This window comes from Salvelinus namaycush, chromosome 14 (assembly GCF_016432855.1).
Source record: "Salvelinus namaycush isolate Seneca chromosome 14, SaNama_1.0, whole genome shotgun sequence".
NCBI lineage: Eukaryota > Metazoa > Chordata > Actinopteri > Salmoniformes > Salmonidae > Salvelinus > Salvelinus namaycush.
This window is the reverse complement of record NC_052320.1, coordinates 17004488-17027131: the sequence shown is the minus strand read 5'-3', so window position 1 is coordinate 17027131 and position 22644 is coordinate 17004488. Positions and strand designations below refer to the sequence as shown.

Genomic DNA, 22644 nt, shown 5'->3' with positions numbered 1-22644 from the left:
TTGATTGATCGTTGGATAATTCTCTCTCGCATCTACGTACTCTCCTCCTCTCACCTTTTCCCCTAGCTTCTGGACTAAAGTGCAGAACACAACAGCGGTCTGTGACCAGACGAAAAAACATTTCCTAGTCTAACCTAAATATCATAACCGCTACACACAGCCTACATCGTTGTCACCATGTTAGCTAATGTCAAGTCAACATAGCTACTTGAACTAACGTGTTAGTAAACCCGCTACAATCATGGAATACAGTGTACAGTTATCAAGCAGTTTAGCAGTTACCGGCGGGTACCAAAAGCTTACTTGGAAGAGTTCCGGTGTCGGATAGCCATAGCCAGTTAAGTAACATAGCAACCCTCTGTTTGAGCTGGGTGTTTGAGTCGGCTAAACTAGCTAGCTGCATTCACAAGCTAAGTAAGCAACATTTTTTTTTTTTTAAATATAGACATCTCTTGCTTCTTCATTTTTGAAGAAATTAATTTAAACTATTGTCTTTCTCTTTGAGTCAACTACTCTCCACATTTTATGCACTACAGCGCTAGCTGTAGCTTCTGCTTCCATTACTAGATTCATTCTCTGATCCTTTGATTGGGTGGACAACATGACAGTTCATGCTGGAAGAGCTCTGATAGGTTGGACGAGGTCCTCTGGAATTTGTCATAATTACTGTGTGTAGTCTATAGCCCTATTTGGACAGGATTAGTTTTACTGGGGGATGTTGGGTAATGTAATTATGTGCATGAGCACAAAACAGCACATCTGTAATTTTACTCCTGTCCGAATCTGCCATGTCAGTAATTTTTACATGGCAGGAGTATAACAATTCCAGCCAGAATAACCTAGTTTTTTGGCGAACTCCAAGATCCTCTGATAATACTAGTCCTGTGCGAATTGACATCCCTGTGTTTTGAGAGAAATGTCTGAGTTTGACATGTGATGCTCGTGGTTTGAGCAAGAAAACAATAACTGATTAGATAAGTTGAACAAAGTGCTGCGCATAGCCTATATATGAATGGCCTACATGTATCAACTTTCACAGTGAATACTTTTGTTCATATCGAATCCCCGAGCTGACAAGGTAAAAACCTGTCGTTCTGCCCCTGAACAAGCCAGTTAACCCACTGTTCTCAAGTGCACCATTTAGCTTACATCTGAAGAATGCGGTCCTTTAGGACATGAAATATCCTAATGATTATGATCACACTTCCTCAATTTAAATATTATGGTGACACTATACCAAAGATTGTTTAGTATGATTTAGAAACTTGGGAACCAAACTCTAGTTAACAGTGTAGCCCTGTTGTCACCTGGACTTGTTGAAATACAGTATCTTCACACCTAGAAAGAAACCTCCAATAACTGTACATTTATTGGGGAAAAAGTAAGAATTACAGGGTGGTAGTTTGGAAAACACTAATCCCATCCGAATTGTCCTCTGGAATAATGGACATTCTGGGAAAATAATTACATAACCAACGTTCTCTAGTAATACTAGTCCTGTGTGAATAGGGCTTACGGAAGGGGGTGAGAACCACAAGCCTCCTAGGTTTTGTATCAAAGTCAATGTACCCAGAGGTACCCTCCGGCTACACTATGTGCTACCCTACAGAGTGCTGTTGAGGCTACTGTAGACCTTTGCAAAACAGGGTTTTAATAAATTATTTGGTGACATGTGAATACGTTTAGAAGTTTTATCTAAAAAGGATAACTTTAATGTTCCAATATTTTAATGAAATTTGGTGAAGAGGATGGTCCTCCCCTTCCTCCTCTAAGGAGCCTCCACTAGAGCAAACATACCTCAAAGTCTGTTCAATAACGTTTTTGCTCCACAATGTAGCAAACCTGAACGCACCACAGAAGTATTTTATAGCCGCTAACCTCATGTGCAGACCATGGTACTAATCCTCCTATTGTGCTTAGTAAAATAGGTGTCAACTCGTAATTTCTTTAAGTCGACTACAAAATGCCCCATTTACAATTTATTTAATTGAAATCTGGGCTAGTCTATGAAGTTTAGCCATAGAGTCCAGGAACTACTTAACCATATACAAAAAAAAAATCTAATGATCAATATCCTAAAAAGTTCAATTAATTTGGGTTGGTGAAACCACCTCTAATCAAATCATGCTATGTCAGTGGTGTGTTAGGTGTATAGCGTCGATCTAGTGCAGACTAAGGAAACCCCCTTTGCGACAACTTTCATTATCAAAACACTTTATTGCAGCACAGTTTGTCATAATTACAAACAGTACCAGCTAAATGTTTAGACACACCTACTCATTTATATTTTCTACATTGTAGAATAATAGTGAAGACATCAAAACTATGAAATAACATTACGAATCATGTGGTAACCAAAAGTGGTAAACAAATCAAAATATATTTCAGATTCTTCAAAGTAGCCACCCTTTGCCTTGATGACAGCTTTGCACACTCTTGGCATTCTCTCAACCAGCTTCATGAGGTAGACATCTGGAATGCATTTCAATTAACAGGTGTGCCTTGTTAAAAGTTAATTTGTGTTATTTCTTTCCTTCTTTATGTGTTTGAGCCAATCAGTTGTGTTGTGACAAGGTAAGGGTGGTATACAGAAGACAGCCCTATTTGACTAAAGACCAAGTCCATATTATGGCAAGAACAGCTCAAATAAGCAAAGAGAAACGACAGTCCATCATTACTTTAAGACATGTAGGTCAGTGATCTGAAAGATTTCAAGAACTTTGAAAGTTTCTTCAAGTGCAGATGAAACTGGCTCTCATGAGGACTGCCACAGGAATGGAAGACCCAGAGTTACCTCTGCTGCAGAGGATAAGTTCAATAGAGTTACCAGCCTCAGAAATTGCAGCCCAAAGAAATGCTTCAGAGTTCAGACACATCTCAACATCAACTGTTCATAGGAGACTGTGTGAATCCAGCCTTCATGGTCAAATTGCTGCAAAGAAACCACTACTAAAGGACACCAATAAGAAGAAGAGACTTACTTGGGCCAAGAAACTTAACCAGCAAGGCTACCAAAGTATTCTACAGCGATACACCATCCCATCTGGTTTGCGCTTAGTGGGACTATCATTTGTTTTTCAACAGGACAATGACCAAAACACACACATCCAAGCTGTGTAAGGGCTATTTGACCAAGAAGGAGAGTGATGGAGTGCTGCATCAGATGACATAGCCTCCACAATCACCCAACCACAACCCAACAGATGGTTTGGGATGAGTTGGACCGCAGCGTGAAGGAAAAGCAGCCAAGAAGTGCTCAGCATATGTGGGAACTCCTTCAAGACTGTTGGAAAAGCATTCCATGTGAAGCTGGTTGCAAAGCTGTCATCAAGGCAAAGGGTGGCTACTTTGAAGAACTTAAAATATATTTTGATGTGTTTAACACTTTTTTGGTTACTACATGATTCCATATGTGTTATTTCATAGTTTTGATGTCTTCACTGTTATTCTACAATGTAGAAAATAATTAAAATAAACAAAAACCCTGGAATGAGTAGGTGTGTCCAAACTTTTGACTGGCACCCTATATAAAACTACTGCTCTTTTGAGTGAGGGAAAGACAGCCATTTGGAGCAAAACATTAAGAAACATTTTCACAGACTGATTCCACATATAGTGATATAGAAAGTTGATGGCCATCAGCTACCTCCCATAATGGGCCAATACGACAGAGAAAATTATCGTATATACATTATCAGACTAAAATATATTAAAACCATGCCACGCTGTATCACTTGCTACTTTCTCCCCAAAGGTTGTCAAATGTCGACAGATTCTGCATTTAAAAAAAGTTCCAATGCAGTCGTTATTATCTCAATATCAAATTATTTCTGGGTAACAATTAAGTACCTTACTGTGATTTTAATTGAAAACAATGGTAAAAAAGACACAAAAATAGCTTCTTAGCAAAAAGCAATTTCTCAAGCAATAATTTCGTTAGGACTGTCTGGGAGTGGTCTGAGTGAGGCACCTAATTGGAGAAGCTTAATGGGAGGGATATGTAACCTGGAAACTAGATGTTATTAGCAGAGGTTTGGAACTCTGTTATTGGTCTATTAACACCGCCCGGTAATGTCGCCAGGCAGGCTAAAACTACACCCATGCAAAATTACCTGAAATTTCAGGCGTTCTTTTCAAACAACGCTTACACTAAAAGGGTATTATCATAATTTTCACAATTTCACAGAATTATTCCAACCTCATAGTGTGGAAATATAGATAAAACATAAGAAAATCACATTTATGACTGCACTAGCCCTTTAAGAGGTGAGTTTCAACTTGAAGAGGACAGTCTGAGGTGTGGTGACATCCGCCACTGCTAGTTCCTGTCCATCAGACAATCCCAGTTCTGCAACAACACAACATTACATTTACAAGATGGCTGAAATAAACACATAGCTTTATATGATCTACCACACACATGCAATGCACGCATCTTACCTTTCAAGGTTTTGCAAAGGTTTGGTCTAGTTCTTTCTTCAATTGAAGCTATAGTCTGTAAATACAGTGTCTTATTTTTCCCGTCCAGGGTTGCTGTGATGGCTGGGGATTTCATTTGTCTGGAAAACAATAACTTTTTAAAGTTAACAATGACAACTTCACATTTACACTTCAGTAACCATAAAAAACAGCCTCTTCTGTGTGAAGACATGGCAGACATCAATATCAGTCGATCTGGTTACTAGGAGATGTACTCACAGGGAGGAATTCTCTGTCAAGTACTCCAGGACCTCCTGTAGCTTGGCAGAGGGTGGGAACTGTAGATCCTGGGGCACCTGGCTACCATCTGAGCAGTTCTCCTGTCGGACCAAACAAGAGCATGAAGGCACAAGTAGCCTGAAAGCACGCCATACCCTTATAGCCTTGTGTGTCAATAGCATCGTCAGTAACATTAATACAGATCTCCTAAATAAAAAAATGGGCAAATATATATCCATTAAGGACACTCATCTGGGTACATCGAAAACATTACTAACCTTTCGCTCTGCCTCAAAGGTGTAGGTGTACAGTCCGTCCACAATATTAAATACCAGATAATTATTCAGTGGAATAGAAGTGCTGCAAAGTCAGAGAAAGGTAATATGAATGATACCTAGTATGGAATTGACCTACTCTCCAGTGAGTCCATCATGTGAAAAAGGGATGAGTCATAGTACTAACCTTGAGCTATTTTAAAAACTTCAGTGGAGCAGGCAGCTACAAAGCAACACAAAAAGGTGAATGTTACACTTTACTTTAGGATTCTTCAAGATAAAACCCAATGACAGTCATTAAGGGTTTCCTACCAGCTATTACAGCATTAGTTGACGCCACAGCAGGGATGATCCTTTTCACGACACCTGAGGCAAAGCCATGTCAAAAGAAATCTTTAACTCCACTGTTCACAGATTTCAGCAACCAATACTTGTAAGCGGGGGAGTTGGTGTCAATACAACTTCAATAAAAAAACATTTTTAAATTCTAATTGAAAATGGAATTGACAGCAAATGGTGTGTACTATACAGTATGTATGGCTGAAAGCTATCTCCAGGACAGGGTGTTACAGTATGGTTCTCCTCACCTTGTGTGAGTCTGTATGTGACTCCTGTGATGCTGTAGTCAACAGCTCTCTCCTGGGCCCTCTGGAACACCCACTGGATGTGCTCAGGGTTATCCCCATCCAAACCAACACCATCTGAGAGACAGACAAGAGCCGGACTGTCATTAGCTGCCATTATCTGTTATAAATGGGTATTATGTTGATCTTTATGATAGTGTTATTAAGGAATTATTACCACCAAAAGGCACATTGTGCAATACCACAGTTTGGGGAGGGGTGGGTGAGGTTGAGAGTAGCTGAAGGCTGGGACTAAAAACAAACAAAAAGATAACTAATGTAAAACATACTGTCCAGCAAATGTACATAGCATGTATAAGCTGTATTGTTGTCCATTAATTTACTCTAATTAGGGGAGGGTGGTAGGTTTACGGGAAAATAACAAAGAACAAAAATATATTTATTTAGTTTACTCCAATGAGGTAGGGTTATAGATATATACACACACAAAAGTTTGGGGTCACTTAGAAATGTCCTTGTTTTTGAAAGAAAAGCAACAAAAAAATTGTCCATTTAAATAACATCAAATTGATCAGAAATAGTGTAGACATTGTTAATGTTGTAAATGACTATTGTAGCTGGAAACGGCTGTTTTTTAATGGAATATCTACATAGGCGTACAGAGGCCCATTATCAGCAACCATCACTCCTGTGTTCCAGTGGCACGTTGTTAGCTAATCCAAGTTCCAACCATCACTTTAAAAAGGCTAATTGATCATTAGAAACCCCTTTTGCAACCATGTTAGCACAGCTGAAAACTGTTGTCCTGATTAAAGGAATTTAAAAAAAAATGGCATTCTTTAGACTAGTTGAGTATCTGGAGCATCAGCATTTGTGAGTTTGATTACAGGCTAGAAATGGACAGAAACAAAGAACTTTCTTCTGAAACTCTTCAGTCTATACTTGTTCTCCCTTCACAGAACAGTACAAACTGGCTCTAACCAGAATAGAAAGAGTAGTGGGAGGCCCTAGTGCACAACTGAGCAAGAGGACAGTACATTAGAGTGTCTAGTTTGAGAAACAGACGCCTCACAAGTCCTCAACTGGCAGCTTCATTAAATAGTACCCTCAGAACACCAGTCTCAGCGTCAACAGTGAAGAGAAGACTCCGGGATGCTGGCCTTCTAGGCAGAGTTCCTCTGTCCAGTGTCTGTGTTCTTTTGCCCATCTTAATCTTTTTTTTGCAACTCTGCCTAGAAGGCCAGAATCGCGGAGTTGCCTCTTCACTGTTGCCGTTGAGACTGATGTTTTACGGGTATGTATGCATGTATGTATGTACACACACCTATGTATGTATGTATGTATGTACGTATGTGTGTGTACACACACACACACAAAATATAATTATAAACTGGGTAATTTGAGCCCTGAATGCTGATTCGCTGACAGCCGTATCAGTCATATACCACGTCATATACCACAAAACATGTATTTTTACTGCTCTAATTACGTTGGTAACCAGTTTATAATAGCAATAAGGCACCTCAGGTGTTTGTGGTATATGGCCAACATACCCCGGCTAAGGGCTGTATCCAGGCACTCTGCGTTGCGCACATGAACAGAGCTTAGCCGTGGTATATTGGCCATATACCACACCCCCTTGTGCCTTATTACTTAAACGCAACAATTAACGATTTCACTGAGTTACAGTTCATATAAGGAAATCAGTCAATTAAAACACATGAATTAGGACCTAATCTATGGTTAAGGGCCTAAGGGGGCATAGGCCCACCCACTTGGGAGCCATGCCCACCCACTAGGGAGCCAGGACCAGCCATTATTACAGAAGGAAAGAAGAAGAAGAAGTGAAGAAGCCAGATGAGGTCATGGAATGGTTACACGTGGTCAGGGGTTGTGAGAAATGAGCAAGAAATCCTCTGGCAACAGCTCTGGTGGACATTCCTGCAGTCAGCATGCCAATTGCGCACTCACTCAAAACTTGAGACATGTGGCATTGTGTCGTGTGACAAAACTGAACATTTTAGAGTGGACTTTTATTGTCCCCAGCACAAGGTACACCTGTGTAATGATCATGCTGTTTAATCAGCTTCTTGAGATATTATCTTGGCAAAGGAGAAATGCTCACTAACAGGGATGTAAACAAATTTGTGCACAAAATTTGAGAGAAATAAGCTTTTTGTGCATATGGAACATTTCTGGGATATTTTATTTCAGCTCATGAAACGTGGGACCAACACTTTACATGTTGCTTTTATATTTTTGTTCAGTATATATGTGGGAATGGAAATTATGCAGATAATTACGTTGGTAGAAGCAACAAAATATCTGCCATATTAAAGCTGATCTACTCCCTTATTTTTTAATTTTTTTTAAAGGTTTCCTGGCTGTTTCTGCTCTTTCTTAGAGCAATCAGCAAGGTCAGAAACAGCCAAAAAACAATGCTGTATTGCAAACCCGAGTGGCGCGGTGGTCTAAGGCTAGCTGTGCCAGTGCTAGCTGTGCCACTACAGATTCTGGGTACGAGTCCAGCCGGCCATGACCGTTGCAGCCGGCCGTGACCGGGAGACCCATGGGGCGGCGCACAATTGGCCCAGCATCGTCCGGGTTAGGGGAGTGTTTGGCCGGGAGGGATGTCCTTGTCCCATCGTGCAGTAGCGACTCCTGTGGCGGGTCAGGCGCAGTGCACGCTGACACAGTCGCCAGGTGTATGGTGTTTCCTCCAACACATTGGTGCGGCTGGCTTCCGGGTTAATTGGGCATTGTGTCAAGAGGCTGGGTTGTGTTTCGGAGGAGGCACGGCTCTCAGCCTTCGCCTCTCCCCGAGTCCGTATGGGAGTTGCAGCGATGAGACAAGACTGTAACTACCAATTGGATACCACGAAATTGGGGTGAAAAAAGGGGCAAAAAGAAAAAAGATATTATTACTACCTATTATAACAGCTGTGGATGTATTATGACTATGTCAATCTTTATGATAGTGTTATGGAGGTATTATGACGGGCGATACAATCAAGAGGTGATGTGACAATGAATAGAGTAGTGTTATTCATGGTTGTACCTCCAAAAGGCTTGTCTTTGGGCCACTGTAGCATTCTGACATATTCAACGCAGTGCTCTGGCAACCGCGGCATAGACGCAATGGTGCACATGGGGAAATGAATCTATGGACCAAAAGAATACATCAAATTATGCTATACAACACACATACAATTTAACACACACACAAGTTGTCACTGATAACACAAAATGGCTGCAGAACACAAATCACTGTCCAACTTAACATAGAAGTGGGCTACTGAAGTAGTACACAAAAAAATTGGCAGGTCTGAGAGAGCTTGGAGCACCTGTGGTGGGTAGAGTTCCAGGGTGCAGTCGATGCATGCGGTCATGCCAGGCAGAATGACCCGAGCATTGCCTTTGAAACCCTCCGTCCCACCGTCAATGAGGGGGATGATGGAACTGGGGTCCAGAACACCATCCTCGTAGCTCAGGAGAGATATCTGTAAATGGGGTCTTTAGTTAGTTAGAACTGACGTTTTACATACAGGGATTTTTCTGCCATTGAAATCCTTGGGCGGTGTGTTTTTTTCGGGAGGCCTAAATCCAAACAGTTTTTTAAATTAATATATTAAAATCTGGATGGAAAAACACTTTCAGTGTGAACTTAAATGACTAAAACCAGATATAAATCAGGTCTAAAAGATAAATGGACCTACAGTATATATATTCTGTTATCACCAAAATAAAAGCTAGACAGTCAGCAAAATGTGTAGAATTGCAGAAAATTTGCATTAAAACAAACTATTTCTCTCAGCTTCATGGAGAAATTTGCAGAAATGCAGGAAATGTGCTTATATATTCCAACATTTCTCTACACCGCAAAGTTGGGGGCCTCTAAAAATGTCTCAAATCCAGCTGTGCCGACCGTGCCCATTGCCACGCTCCCTGCCACGCCACCTGCCATGCCACCCCCTAAACCCCTTTTAAATCCAGAAAAAACCCTGACATATACACACAGTCCAAATAGCATATCGTTTATATTAAGACATACCAGCATGCCATTCATCCAACGCCTGGCGATGATGGAATCTAATCCACAAACAATAATATGGAATTCTACAAATAAGAGAAGAAAATGTGTGTCAGAGCCATTGTTCCATTCAGAAAGCATTCAGACCCCTTGACTTTTTCCACATTTTGTTATGTTACAACCTTATTCTAAAATTGAATAAATGGTTTGTTTTTTTCCTCAATCTACACACAATACTGCATAATGACAAAGCAAAAACTGTTTTTTAGTCATTTTTTTGTTTTTTAGTTATTCCAAATAAAAAGCTAAAATATTACATTTACATAAGTATTCAGACCCATTACTCAGTACCTTTGGCAGCGATTACAGCCTCAAGTCTTCTTGGGTATGATGTTACAAGCTTGGCACACCTGTATTTGAGGAGTTTCTCCCATTCTTCTCTGCAGATCCTCTCAAGCTCTGTCATGTTGGATGGGGAGCGTCGCTGTACAGCCAATTTCAGGTCTCTCCGGAGATGTTCGATCGAAGTCCGGGCTCTGGCTGGTCCACTCAAGAACATTTAGAGACTTGTCCCGAAGCAACTCCTGCGTTGACTTGGCTGTGTGCTTAGTATCATTGTCCTGTTGGAAGGTAAACCTTCGCCCCAGTCAGAGGTCCTGAGGGCTCTGGAAAAGGTTTTGGTTTCATCAGACCAGAGAATCTTGTTTCTCTTGGTCTGAGAGTCTTTAGTTGCCTTTTGAAAAAACTCCAAGCGGGCTGTCATGTGCCTTTTACTGAGGAGTGGCATCCGTCTGGCTACTATACCAGAAAAGGCCTGATTGGTGGAGTGCTGCAGAGATGGTTGTCCTTCTGGAAGATTATCCCATCTCCACAGAGGAACTCTGGAGCTCCTTCAGAGTGACCATCGGGTTCTTGGTCACCTCCCTGACCAAGGCCCTTCTCCCCCAATTGCTCAGTTTGGCCAGGCAGCCAGCTCTAGGACAAGTCTTGGTGGTTCCAAACTTCTTCCATTTAAGAATGAATGCACTGTGTTCTTTGGGACCTTCAATCCTGCAGAAATGTTTGTGTCCTTCCCCAGATCTGTGCCTTGACACAATCCTATCTCGGAGCACTACAGACAATTACTTCGACCTGATGGCTTGGTTTTTGCTCTGACATGCAATGTCAAGTGCGGGACCTTACATAGACAGGTGTGTGCCTTTTCAAATCATGTCCAATCAATTGAATTTACCACAGTTGTACTCCAATCAAGTTGTAGAAACATCTACATCTCAAGGATGATCAATGGAAACAGGATGTAGCTGAGCTCAATTTCGAGTCTCAGCAAAGGGTCTGAATACTTATGTAAATAAGGTATTTCCGTTTATTAATTTTGCAAAAATTTCTAAAAAAACAGTTTTCGCTTTGTCATTATGGAGTATTGTGTGTAGATTGAGGAAAAATATTTATTTTATCAATTTTAGAATAGGGCTGTAACGTAACAAAATGTGGAAAAAGTAAAGGGGTCTGAATACTTTCCGAATTCACCGTAGGTACAAAAGATTTTAGAAAACTCCATAATGTACACAAAGTTTGTACTTACGTCTGTAGAAAGATTCATCAAAGTCTTGGATTTTGTTGAAATGTCTGAGCAGGATACTATTTAAGAAAAATAAATGATAGAAGATACTTCTACAAATGTTCACATGCTCAAGCTTAGTAATGCAATCATTTGTATGGGGTAATCCTACATACCGGTATTCACCACGTCAGTTGCAAAGGATACGGGACGACTTGACATCCAGGGACGCGACCATTGATAAAGTCAGCAGCCACATCTGCTTTTGGCCGTCCAACATCTTTGGTCCTAAACAGGGTATACAGATGAGATGTGTGTTTAACAGTAAACTCTTAAGACTCTTTTTCATTCAGTAGATTCTTTCTATCAACCGTGAACACACTAAGGTTGATATTCATCATAAAGTAATAGACTAATGGACATAGGAGAAGGTGGGAAAATGGCAAGCCAAACCTGAAAAGGAACTGCCTGTTGAGATTGGAGATATCAATGGTATCCATGTCAACAACATGAATGTGACTAAAACCTGACAGGACCTAGAACAGGGCAAAACCAAACATTAAAGTGGAACTTACAGCATTTTAGCAACATGACATTTTATTCATATACACCCCCAGGAATAATATGAGGCCTTTTACATTTTCTGACAAGCGAGCAATTAGATATGATTATTTTCATAAATGCATAGAATGTTTGGGAATGACGTATAGTAAGGGACATGTGAGAATTCAATAGCAATATAGAGTGGGAAAGCCGCCGTGCTTTTGGACAATTAATAGACACTGCAGTCAATAAAACCTAATAAAATCATCGGTCTATTTGCAAATAAGCCATTTGCCACATGGGCCTGCCATTATTCACTTTGAACTGGACTGTGTTTTAACAGGCAGTAGATCATTAGAAAGCATTCGCCAAAAATCCACAAATACCACAGGAGTCCTCTAACATTTGAGAACTTGGCAGTCCTATTGATCAAACAACCATGAAAAGGTAGACTCTTTCCCTCAGTTGCCTATGCACATCAACAACGAATGCTAGCCAGAGCGAGAGGAGCTAAAATCTAACGAAGGAATATTAGATAAACACTCAAACTTTCTCAGCTATTTTGCCGTCAAAATTGCACTGATAAACGATGGGGAATAGTAGCCTGCTCGTCCTTCTGCAGCTTACCTGCTAATGCATGCTTGTCACAACCCATGTTTTGAAAACTAAATAGGAACTTCCCTGCCTACCCGCCCATGTGATCAATGCCAAATACATTTGATCACAACTAAGAGATATACTAACTGTGGATAACAGTCGTTCAAGTTCAGCATAGCGAGCTAGCAAAGCAATTCCCATTTCTTGCTAGCTAACCAAATGACCGATGCATCTCTAGCTGTAGCCACCGAAAAACGAGCAGGGGAAAAAGTCGGTCACTCACACACTCGTCCAATGACATGATATCCTCCTAGCAGCTAGCTAACTAACGTTAGGCTCTGTGTTTTTAGCTTGCTAAATAAATACGCTAGCCCAAGGGTGTCAAACTCAATCAGTGCACGGGCCATATTGAAAAAAAACTACGAATTTGCGGGCCAGATATAGCCTACTTGTTTTTACAAACGTGAAACTGGGACGCAAACTGGCCACTGTTTTATCAGAAAAAAATGTCCCTTTATAAAATGTCCACTTATGAACATAGAATACTGCATATAGAATTGTTACATATTAAAACCAAAAAATATAAATCATATTTGTACAGCCTTTGCTGCTATGCATAATATGCTGCGACCCTAATCAAAAAAGTACTTAACGCCGAATAACAAAAACGTAGCAATAAATTGTAACATTTAAACTTAAAACATGTTTTTCATTTTTTTGCACTGCATGGATCACGGGTGCAGTTGAATACAGCATTGCTGTATGGTGACATACAAATGTATTGTAGTCAGTAGCCAACCTAGCCTACTGCGATTATTGTGGATATTCACGGCAATTTCATAGTTTGTTTAAAAAGTTGACATGCTTTACAAGAATAATGATTTCCCTAATAATCCTGTTTACATGGACACATCTGATATCAGGCTACTGATGGAACTTTTGATGCATACAGAAATTCGCAAATAATTCTGATTTGTATGTAAAAACTATGCAGCACTTCACTGGTGCATAAGATTGAGGATTACGCTACCCGGTGCTGGCACATGCGCAAATCAAATACAACGCTGGAACGCCGATTATGCTGTTTACATGTTTTAGTAATTAGAAAGATTGCTTAGAAAACCAGGTGTTAATCGGCGTATACTTACTTCGATTATGACTTTACACTGATTAAGGTAAGCAGAGTTAGGTGTTTACTAATGCCATACTCTGCCTTCTGCCACAATCAGTTTAATATCAAATTACTAGTGTACATGTAAACGTACTCACTATCAAGCCTTAAAAACCAAAGCCAGACTGCAACATTTTAGTAGCCTAGCTAGGCATGTCTGTCTGTAAACATTCCCATCCGCTACGCGCTGTAAACAAGCAAGCGCATCAGGCTGTAATTTCATAAAGTAGATGATTCAATTTGACTCTTATATTCGCTTGTGTTTGACACGTGCGCTAGCCAATTGGCCACGTTATGACTGACTTTTGATCATTGCCCTTGATAGTTTGATTGTATTGACATTCCATGCCTTAGTTACAGTCGTCCATTTTTGGTCAAAATATTGAGCCATTTAAACTGAAACAGTGCATGGGTGGAGGCAGCAAAAAATGGGCCAGACCATCTGTGATTTACAACCTGATAGCAATATTTTTTGGACTACCAAGAAATGTATTGGTGAATTATATTAATAATGCATTGAACTCCTTCCATATACAGTTGAAGTCGGAAGTTTACATACACTTAGGTTGGAGTCATTAAAACTCATTTTTCAACCACTACACAAATTTCTTGTTAACAAACTATAGTTTTGGCAAGCCGGTTAGGACATCTACTTTGTGCAAGTAATTTTTCCAACAATTGTTTACAGACAGATTATTTCACTGTATCACAATTCCATTGGGTCAGAAGTTTACATACACTAAGTTGACTGTGCCTTTAAACAGCTTGGAAAATTCCAAGAAGCTTCTGATAGGCTAATTGACATCATTTGAGTCAATTGGAAGTGTACTCAGTGCCTCTTTGCTTGACATCATGGGAAAATCAAAAGAAGTCAGCAAAGACCTCAGAAAAAAATGTGTAGACCTCCACAAGTCTGGTTCATCCCTGGGAGCAATTTCTAAATGCATGAAGGTACCACATTCCTCTGTACAAACAATAGTATGCAAGTATAAACACCATGGGACCACGCAGCCATCATACCGCTCAGGAAGGAGACGCGTTCTGTCTCCTAGAGATGAACGTACTTTGGTGTGAAAAGTGCAAATCAATCCCAGAACAACAGCAAAGGACCTTGTGAAGATGCTGGAGGGAACATGTAGAAAAGTATCTATATCCACAGTAAAACGAGTCCTATATCGAAATAACCTGAAAGGCCGCTCAGCAAGGAAGAAGCCACTGCTCCAAAACCGCCATAAAAAAAGCCAGACTACGGTTTGCAACTGCACATGGGGACAAATATCGTACTTTTTGGAGAAATGTCCTCTGGTCTGATGAAACAAAAATAACTGTTTTGCCCATAAAGACCATCGTTATGTTTGGAGGAAAAAGGGGGAGTCTTGCAAGCCGAAGAACACCATCTCAACCATGAAGCTCTGTTTAAATGTATTTGGAGAAGGTGTATGTAAACTTCCGACTTCAACTGTATTCTGACAACAATGCCTTATTATAAGTCATGGAATTTTGATTAAAATATAACCTATTTTTAAAACTTCTTATAAAGTTGGTTTTGAAGCATAAACTGGGAATGTCATATGCAAAGTAGTTCAAACGCTATCAGTTCCACTTTAAGATATTGATGTGCAGAAACAGACAAAGAAACAAAAGGCTTGCATGCATTTGCACCTGGATGCTGGACATAAACTCTCATACCAGATTTTTGAGCAGCTCACACCCAAGTCCTCCAGCTCCAATGACCAGGATCTTGCATGTCTCCAATAAGAACCCAAGGGACTGAGAACATAAAAGAGTTGGTTTGGTGAATGATTATCTCTATCCCCTAAATAAAGGATATGTTATTAGTTATCTATTTGTTATTCCTTCCTTACCTCAATGCTTGGCTCAAAGTCAGGATGAGTGAATGGGCCGGGTCTCTCGAGGAACTTCTTCACATGGTTCCATCGGCCATCCCAGTCTCTACTGTCTCCATCTACAGCCATTCTGCACACAGAGAACACACGGTGCTCTTCTGCACATATCAATCAGAAATCATTCAAACCTTTACCACAAGTTTGATGAGTCAAAATGAGATAGCTAGCTAGGTAGACATAGGTCTGTACATTAACATCATGATGATTTCCCTAGTATAACTAGCTAGCTAGTACCTAATCAATTTTTCGATTATCATATGTGAAAATTCAGGCTGCAGATTTCATCATTGGCAGCAGATGTTGCTGCTGCTAACTAGCTAATGGAAACTAGCTGGCTACCATAATAGCTCTCCAAAACTCTAGGTGGCATTCTGCATTACCCCTACTACAGTTATCAGCGGTTAGCGTCTCCCACGACTGGCTCATGTGAACTACAATCCCGACGCTGTTTTAAAAGGTGTACTAAGCAGAATTCGCTCCGCCATTTCCTGGTTGCTAAAATTCTAATAGTTTCAGTTTGTGTGACAAACAAAGCAAGTATAGTGTAGAGAATCATTATACCATCTAAACTGCTGTGAAATATATTTCCATAAGCAAAAATATTCAGGTTTCATACAAACAGTGGCAAGTCAAATTCAAGGACTTAAGTACTTTGAGCTTGCTAGACGTCAGACTGAAATATCAGCGACTCTAACAACTGTGTAATCATTCCCAGAGAGTCAGGGGGTTTGTTTGGGGGGGATGTCTTTTGACACGGAAGGAGTCGAGGGATTTCAAAAAAATTCCTGCGGTTTCTCTGACACTTGCCACTTTAAGTCTGGGCTGAGGTAGTTAATTTCACGTCTCAGCCTGTTATGGGCGGAGTTTCCCATTGGACAGAGTGGTGAATGAAAGCGCTGCTAACCAGGTAATCTGAGGGAGCAGGTGAACATAACGAGCATTTATGGGGGGTGATAAGGGACATATATAAGCCTAGGCAACCGTACCACCTGACATGATACCAACGCCTTACTAACGTCTGTGAGACATCTGCATCGCGTGTTAATGAAAGTCATAATGTGCATAGTTTATATTTATATTAATTAAATCTCAACCATAAATGTTAGAAAATGTACAATTTTCCCCGTGCAAGCAGATATTCCGACATAGCCACCTTGAACTATAGTGTAGCCTACGGCTTGTGTATTTCCTGTTATCGCTAATGGCCTAGAAATGATGATGCCCACTCTATAGATATTCTGTCTTTCCCTCAACAACTCATGGCATGGTATAATATCTTATCTCGCTGTAAACAGATCTAAATGTTGTTAGCCAATCACAGACTGTGTTGTTACCAGTTCCACATCAGACAACCAATAAGAGTTGTGTCCACGGCTTTCAGGAGTTCATAGGTGCTATTCAGTTCCAATGGCACGTTGTGTTCGCTAATCCAAGTTTATCATTATAAAAAGGCTAATTGATCATTAGAAAACCCTTTTTCAATTATGTTAGCACAGCTGAAAATGTTGTGCTGATTAAAGAAGCAATAAAACTGGCCTTCTTTAGACTAGTTGAGTATCTGGAGCATCAGCATTTGTAGGTTCGATTACAGGCACAAAATTGCCAGAAACAAATAACTTTCTTCTGAAATAACTTTCTTCAGGCTATTCTTGTTCTGAGAAATGAAGGCTATTCCATGCAAGAAATTGCCAAGAAACTGAAGATCTGTCACAACACTGTACTACTCCCTTCACAGAACAGCACAAACTGTCTCTAACCAAAATAGAAAGAGGAGTGGGAGGCCCAGGTGCACAACTGAGCAAGAGGACAAGTACATTAGAGCGTCTAGTTTGAGAAACAGACACCTCACAAGTCCTCAACTGGCAGCTTCATTAAATAGTACTTGCAAAACACCAGTCTCAAGATCAACAGTGAAGAGGTGACCCCAGGATGCTGGCTTTCTAGGCAGAGTTACAAAGAAAAAGCCATATTTCAGACTGGCCAATAAAAATAAAAGATTAAGATGGGCAAAAGAACACAGACACTGGACAGAGAGACTGCCTAGAAGGCCAGCATCCTGGAGTCACCTCTTCACTGTTGACGTTGAGACAATCTGAAGGTAATTATCTTTGCACACAACACAGCAGTGTCCAGGCCTCCAGAATATTCACTCTATCACCTGCTATATGGAGGGGAGCTGCAGCAGTTAACTGATGTAAACAATACAATTGTATATAACATTATTGCATATACTGCAGTATACTTTTTTGATTGACTTAGTATTTATCTTTTGCTGTTTTTGTATAACGCACTTTGAGGTCACTGATACTCCACCTGATGTGGGGGAAGTTGTCGAACCAGATTAGAACTCCTTCAAAGACCCCCTTCAGGCACGGACTGAGAAGGATGTGGAGGTTTTTGACCAGGTAAAAATTGTCTGCTGTTCATTTATTTTCTGGCCTTCCAAGCGATATATAAGATATGTATATGTAATAATATTAAATATAATTGCATTTATTTCCATTATCAGTAAAGGCGAGACTGAACATGGACAGAGCGCATGAGAAAAAGGGGAGCCACCTGAGAAGAATCAAGGGGACAAAGTACTTCGACATCTAGGCGAATGACTTGGCTTGGAAGAAGGACGAAAGGAAGGCGAGACCCGGGAAAGCTTGGTGCTCTTTCGCTCCTAGCTGGGGTCAACATCCGTTAAGGGGAATATAAAAAATCTCAGATAACTATTTGCATTTGCTGCCTCATGGTGGATGGCATCGCCATGCTGTCAGCAGTACCAACACTGGCCCAGGGGTTTCTCCAAATAGTCAATCTCAAGGCTAACCACTGGGTCACGTTAAGTAACCGCCACTTCCAGGTAGGTACTGCTAAGGTGTATGACTCCAGTGGTCATGACACCACCCTGGAGTTTCTCTCACAACTCACCTCTACCTTTCCCAAGGACCATCCCTTACCAACCCCACTGACATCAAACATTAGATAGGTATCCTTTATTTTCTGTCTTCCATTAACATTAATCCATGTCTAATCAAACATTTAAATTAAATAATTTAATAACTGTATTTTTCCCTACCTGATAATCATTTAACCTGTGTGTTTGCTTATTTACGTCTGTCTCCTACCCCGTTCCCTTTACTGTGCTCCTGTTCTCCAGGACCTAGGGGTTCTGCCTAACACCCAGACATGGATCCACCTGATGTCATCCATTACCAACCACCCTCCAACTTTTCATTACATCATCTACAGCTACTGTTATTGTCAAGTTGTCATTATCTGCTAAGAAAGAGCAAGACAACTATCATACTGGGCACATAATGTGAGATACACAGATTAGCTAAAAACACTAGCACTGCAAACACTCAGAACAAAGAGGGCAGCAGCGCCTGGACTTTGCAGAACCTCCCATCCACACAAGACCCACCTCCTCTCTATTCCAGACACCAGAATTCTGTATTTCAGTCTATGATTGCCATGTGAGTGTACAATAAATCTGAAAAAATTGACACACATATACCAAAAGAATATCAATGGTTATGTATTTAAATCTAAAATATTGCCAAATTGGTTTTCACAGCTGTTTCACAAGGTGTTTGTTATTGTAAATTGTAACACATCCCTTGATGGTATTTGTTAGTTCAACATTATTAATTGTATCATAAGACATACAATATATATATATATATATTCAACCACAAGGGTGTACTAATGAGCTATGACTTTTTAAAATCATAATTGAGGACTAAAATTATTTCAGTGTAGGTAAGGGAATGCCTGTTTAAAATGAAAACATGCCAGCCAGACAAGCCAGTGTATGAATCAAATGTATTTGCATATTAATGGAGAGGAAATTAGTTCACTTTGTGATCTGTAAGGTAAGTAACATTAATGTGTGTGTGGGGGGGCATTGAAATGATATTATGTTTACCCTGATGCCTATTTATTCATAAAAAGCAGAAGATGGTAAATAACATTAAATCGCAAAGGTTAGCCTATGCAAATTAATAGGAATACATTTACCCTAATTGGTAATATGACGTGGGGGAAAGTCAGGATCCTAGTCAGGCTTTTGTTTGTCAATTCCAGATTAAATATAGGTCTTCATGTGTATCAAATCCGTAGGTAATTGTGGGCTAAATCAATGACTAACAGCTTAAATGTTCAGGCTTCATCAGGTTCCGTTTAGTCTAAGGATATGCGTAAGAACGCACCTGCACTGAAATGAATAGCCTGATTCAATGGGATTCTCCTGAATAATAAATGTTATCTGTTCAATCAAATGTATTTATAAAGCCCTTCTCACATCAGCTGTACAGAAACCCAGCCTAAAATCCCAAACAGCAAGCAATGCAGGTGTAGATGCACAGTGGCTTGGAAAAACACCCTAGAAATGGCCAGAATCTAGGAAGAAACCTAGAGAGGAACCAGGCTATGAGGGGTGGCCAGTCCTCATCTGGCTGAGCCAGATGGAGATTATAACAGAACATGGCCAAGATGTTCAAATGTTCATAGATGACCAACAGGGTCAAATAATAATAATCACAGTGGTTGTAGAGGGTGCAACAGGTCAGCACCTCAGGATTAAATGTCAGTTGGCTTTTCATAGCCAATCATTCAGAGTATCTCTACCGCTCCTGCTGTCTCTAAGAGAGTTGAAAACAGCAGGTCTGGGACAGGTAGCACGTCCGGTGAACAGGTCAGGGTTCTATAGCCGCAGGCAGAACAGTTGAAACTGGAGCAGCAGCACGACCAGGTGGACTGGGGACAGCAAGGAGACATCAGGCCAGGTAGTCATGAGGCATGGTCCTAGGGCCTCTGTTAAGCTGTTTGGTCTATGCATAGATCCATACCAATTCAAACTTTTTGGTATTTTGCATTAGGCATAGCTCTACATTGTAGAGCATTTAATAAACCAACCACATTTTCCTGGGATGTTTAGGCTGCGCAAGACCTTCGATAGGCTAGTAGACTGCGGAAATAATCGTGTAGTTTATTATTGTTATAGCCTAGATCGCTTTATAAAATCTGGACTGTTGCTTTTCCTATGGCTAAGCAAACAAGTGGTAGCATATGCTTTTTGCAAGTCTATAACAAGGCCTATATCCTCACATAGCCCCTCAACTCGAACCCTGCTTTTAACCATAAGACATCACTACAGAAATGTATAGACGAAGGATTGCATGGTGACAGTGATTGTGTCTGTTAATCCGGTAAACTGGGAAGTGGGGGGAAAACAAGGTCAAATCATGACATCAGTGATTTTCAGGTCAAAGAAAGATGCCAGAGATTCCGAGTTGGATGACTGTTCAAAACAAAAATTCCAGTCTGGGTTCGTTTTTTCCCCCCAGAGTTCCCAGTTGTCTTGAACGCACTGAAGTCGGAAGTCAGAGATTGCAGACTTCAGAATTGTTTTGAATGCGCCAATAGGGACCTAGACTACCCCAAACAAAGAAAAGGGGGATACCTAGTCAGTTGTACAACTGAATTCATTCAAATGAAATGTGTCTTCCGCATTTAACCCAAACCCTCTGAATCAGATAGGTGCGGGGGGCTGACTTAATCGAAGATCCACGTATTCGTCGCCCGGGGAACAGCAACTGCCTTGCTAGGGCAAAACGACAAAAAAAAGTTTATCTTGTCAGCTTTGGGATTTGACCTAGCAACCTTTCGGTTACTGGCCCAACGCTCTAACCACTAGGCTACCAAGAAGCCCTTATGTTTGTATTGATGCGAGAAATAGGCATATCTACACAGTAATGGTGGCTGCAATATCAACTAGCCTAATACGTTTTGCATTGAGGTGATAGGCCTATTTTAGCTAAATCGACAAATGAAATTGCTATACTAAACAGAGACTTAAACTAACACGTAACACATGTAGACGTTTTTAAGTTGTTGGGGGTAAAATCATTCATAATAAACTTACACGCAAACTGACACATGACCTGTCAGTGACACGTTACGCTACGTGAACACTACGTCCACATGACGTGTACGTGTCGTGATCGCGTCGGCAGTTTGACGCCTTAGAAACAAACTTGTCTCCATTGACAGTCCATGTTAATTCATGGCGTTATTTTATGGCTCTAGGAAGACGTTAGGTGACTTGGTGAGAGGTATCAGTAGCTTCATGAGGCTTAATTCTGGCATGTATCACCCCCCATAAGCATAAATGTAGGTGCGATTAGAACTCAGATCAAGAAGCCTTCTGAGTGTTGACCAACGCTGGGAACGCAATAATAAGTGTGTAAACGATAATTAACTAAATTAAAAAGGTGCGTAAACGTCGTTTATCCTCCACTACATCTCATAAACGTCAATATCCTGCCAGACTATTTTATAAATGTAAACAAGCGCTGTAACATGGAGATATGGCCATGTGTTTATCAATTTAACCTTGTGTTTTCTGAAAATGATTTCTCACTGATATGAAAGATAAGGTCATTATGCTTCCAAAATCGTACCACAAGCGATGCGTGTTAATGTTCAGACCGAGCGTCGACCTCTTAACAAAACTACCGCATACAGAATACGCCTTAGTCTAATGTTTACTCTTATGTGTAATGCTCCAGGCTGGTAAACTAGATAAGTTACCTAACGTTATTTGTTACCCGATTTTCATCGGTGTTGAACTGAGCGTCATGATCAAGGGCTAGCTAACGTTACCATAACTAACTGGTCTTCTTTGATATTGCAGAGCTAGAGCCTCTGGCCGAGGTTAGATTTGGTACACTTTGACTAGGCCTATTATTCCTAGCTAATATTTGCATGATCGTTATAGTAAACTAGCTAACTACTTGAATTGGGCCAATTTCCAAAACTGAAATTGTTGAATGAATGAATTAACACACTCCATGCTAGCTAACTAGTTGTGCAACTCAACTCAAAACTACTGCTGACAGTTTCAAGCATTTCGTCACTAACTTCTCAGTCAGCTCCTCTATTTTCCTTCTTTTCTTCTCCCTAAAAATGAGAGAATAAAAGAAGGTTCAATGCTTGTTTTAAAGCAGCATATTTCTGTCAGCTACAATATCTATTTTGGTAACGTTACTTACGGCTCTTCAGCATCCGCCATACTTTCACGCTGCCATGTCCCCAGTGCCTGTACTGTATATTCATAAAAATCAAATTTTGCACACTGAGTTATAATGGTGCTTTCAAGACAACTGAGAACTCAGGAAAAACGAGGTCAAATCATCACGTCAGTGATATTCAGGTCGGAGCTATAGAAAGATGCTCGAGATTCCGAGTTGGATGACCGTTCAAAACGATATTTCGTTTTTTCCGAGT

At 40.5% G+C, this 22644-nt stretch overlaps 1 protein-coding gene across 1 annotated transcript; it reads right to left on the bottom strand.

Annotated features, from left to right (window-relative positions):
• Positions 1-3896: 3896 nt before the first annotated feature.
• Positions 3897-22542, bottom strand: LOC120058867 (NEDD8-activating enzyme E1 catalytic subunit-like). The gene is made up of 17 exons (XM_039007607.1): positions 22410-22542; positions 22279-22317; positions 15322-15433; positions 15146-15226; positions 11599-11681; positions 11353-11433; positions 11170-11213; positions 9609-9673; positions 8902-9057; positions 8616-8718; positions 5561-5674; positions 5286-5339; positions 5157-5196; positions 4977-5058; positions 4699-4799; positions 4441-4559; positions 3897-4348 (listed from the first exon to the last, which is right to left on the bottom strand). The coding sequence occupies exons 1-17, from the start codon at positions 22427-22429 to the stop codon at positions 4260-4262; spliced, it is 1383 nt and encodes a 460-aa protein (XP_038863535.1). The 5' UTR covers positions 22430-22542; the 3' UTR covers positions 3897-4259.
• Positions 22543-22644: the final 102 nt, after the last annotated feature.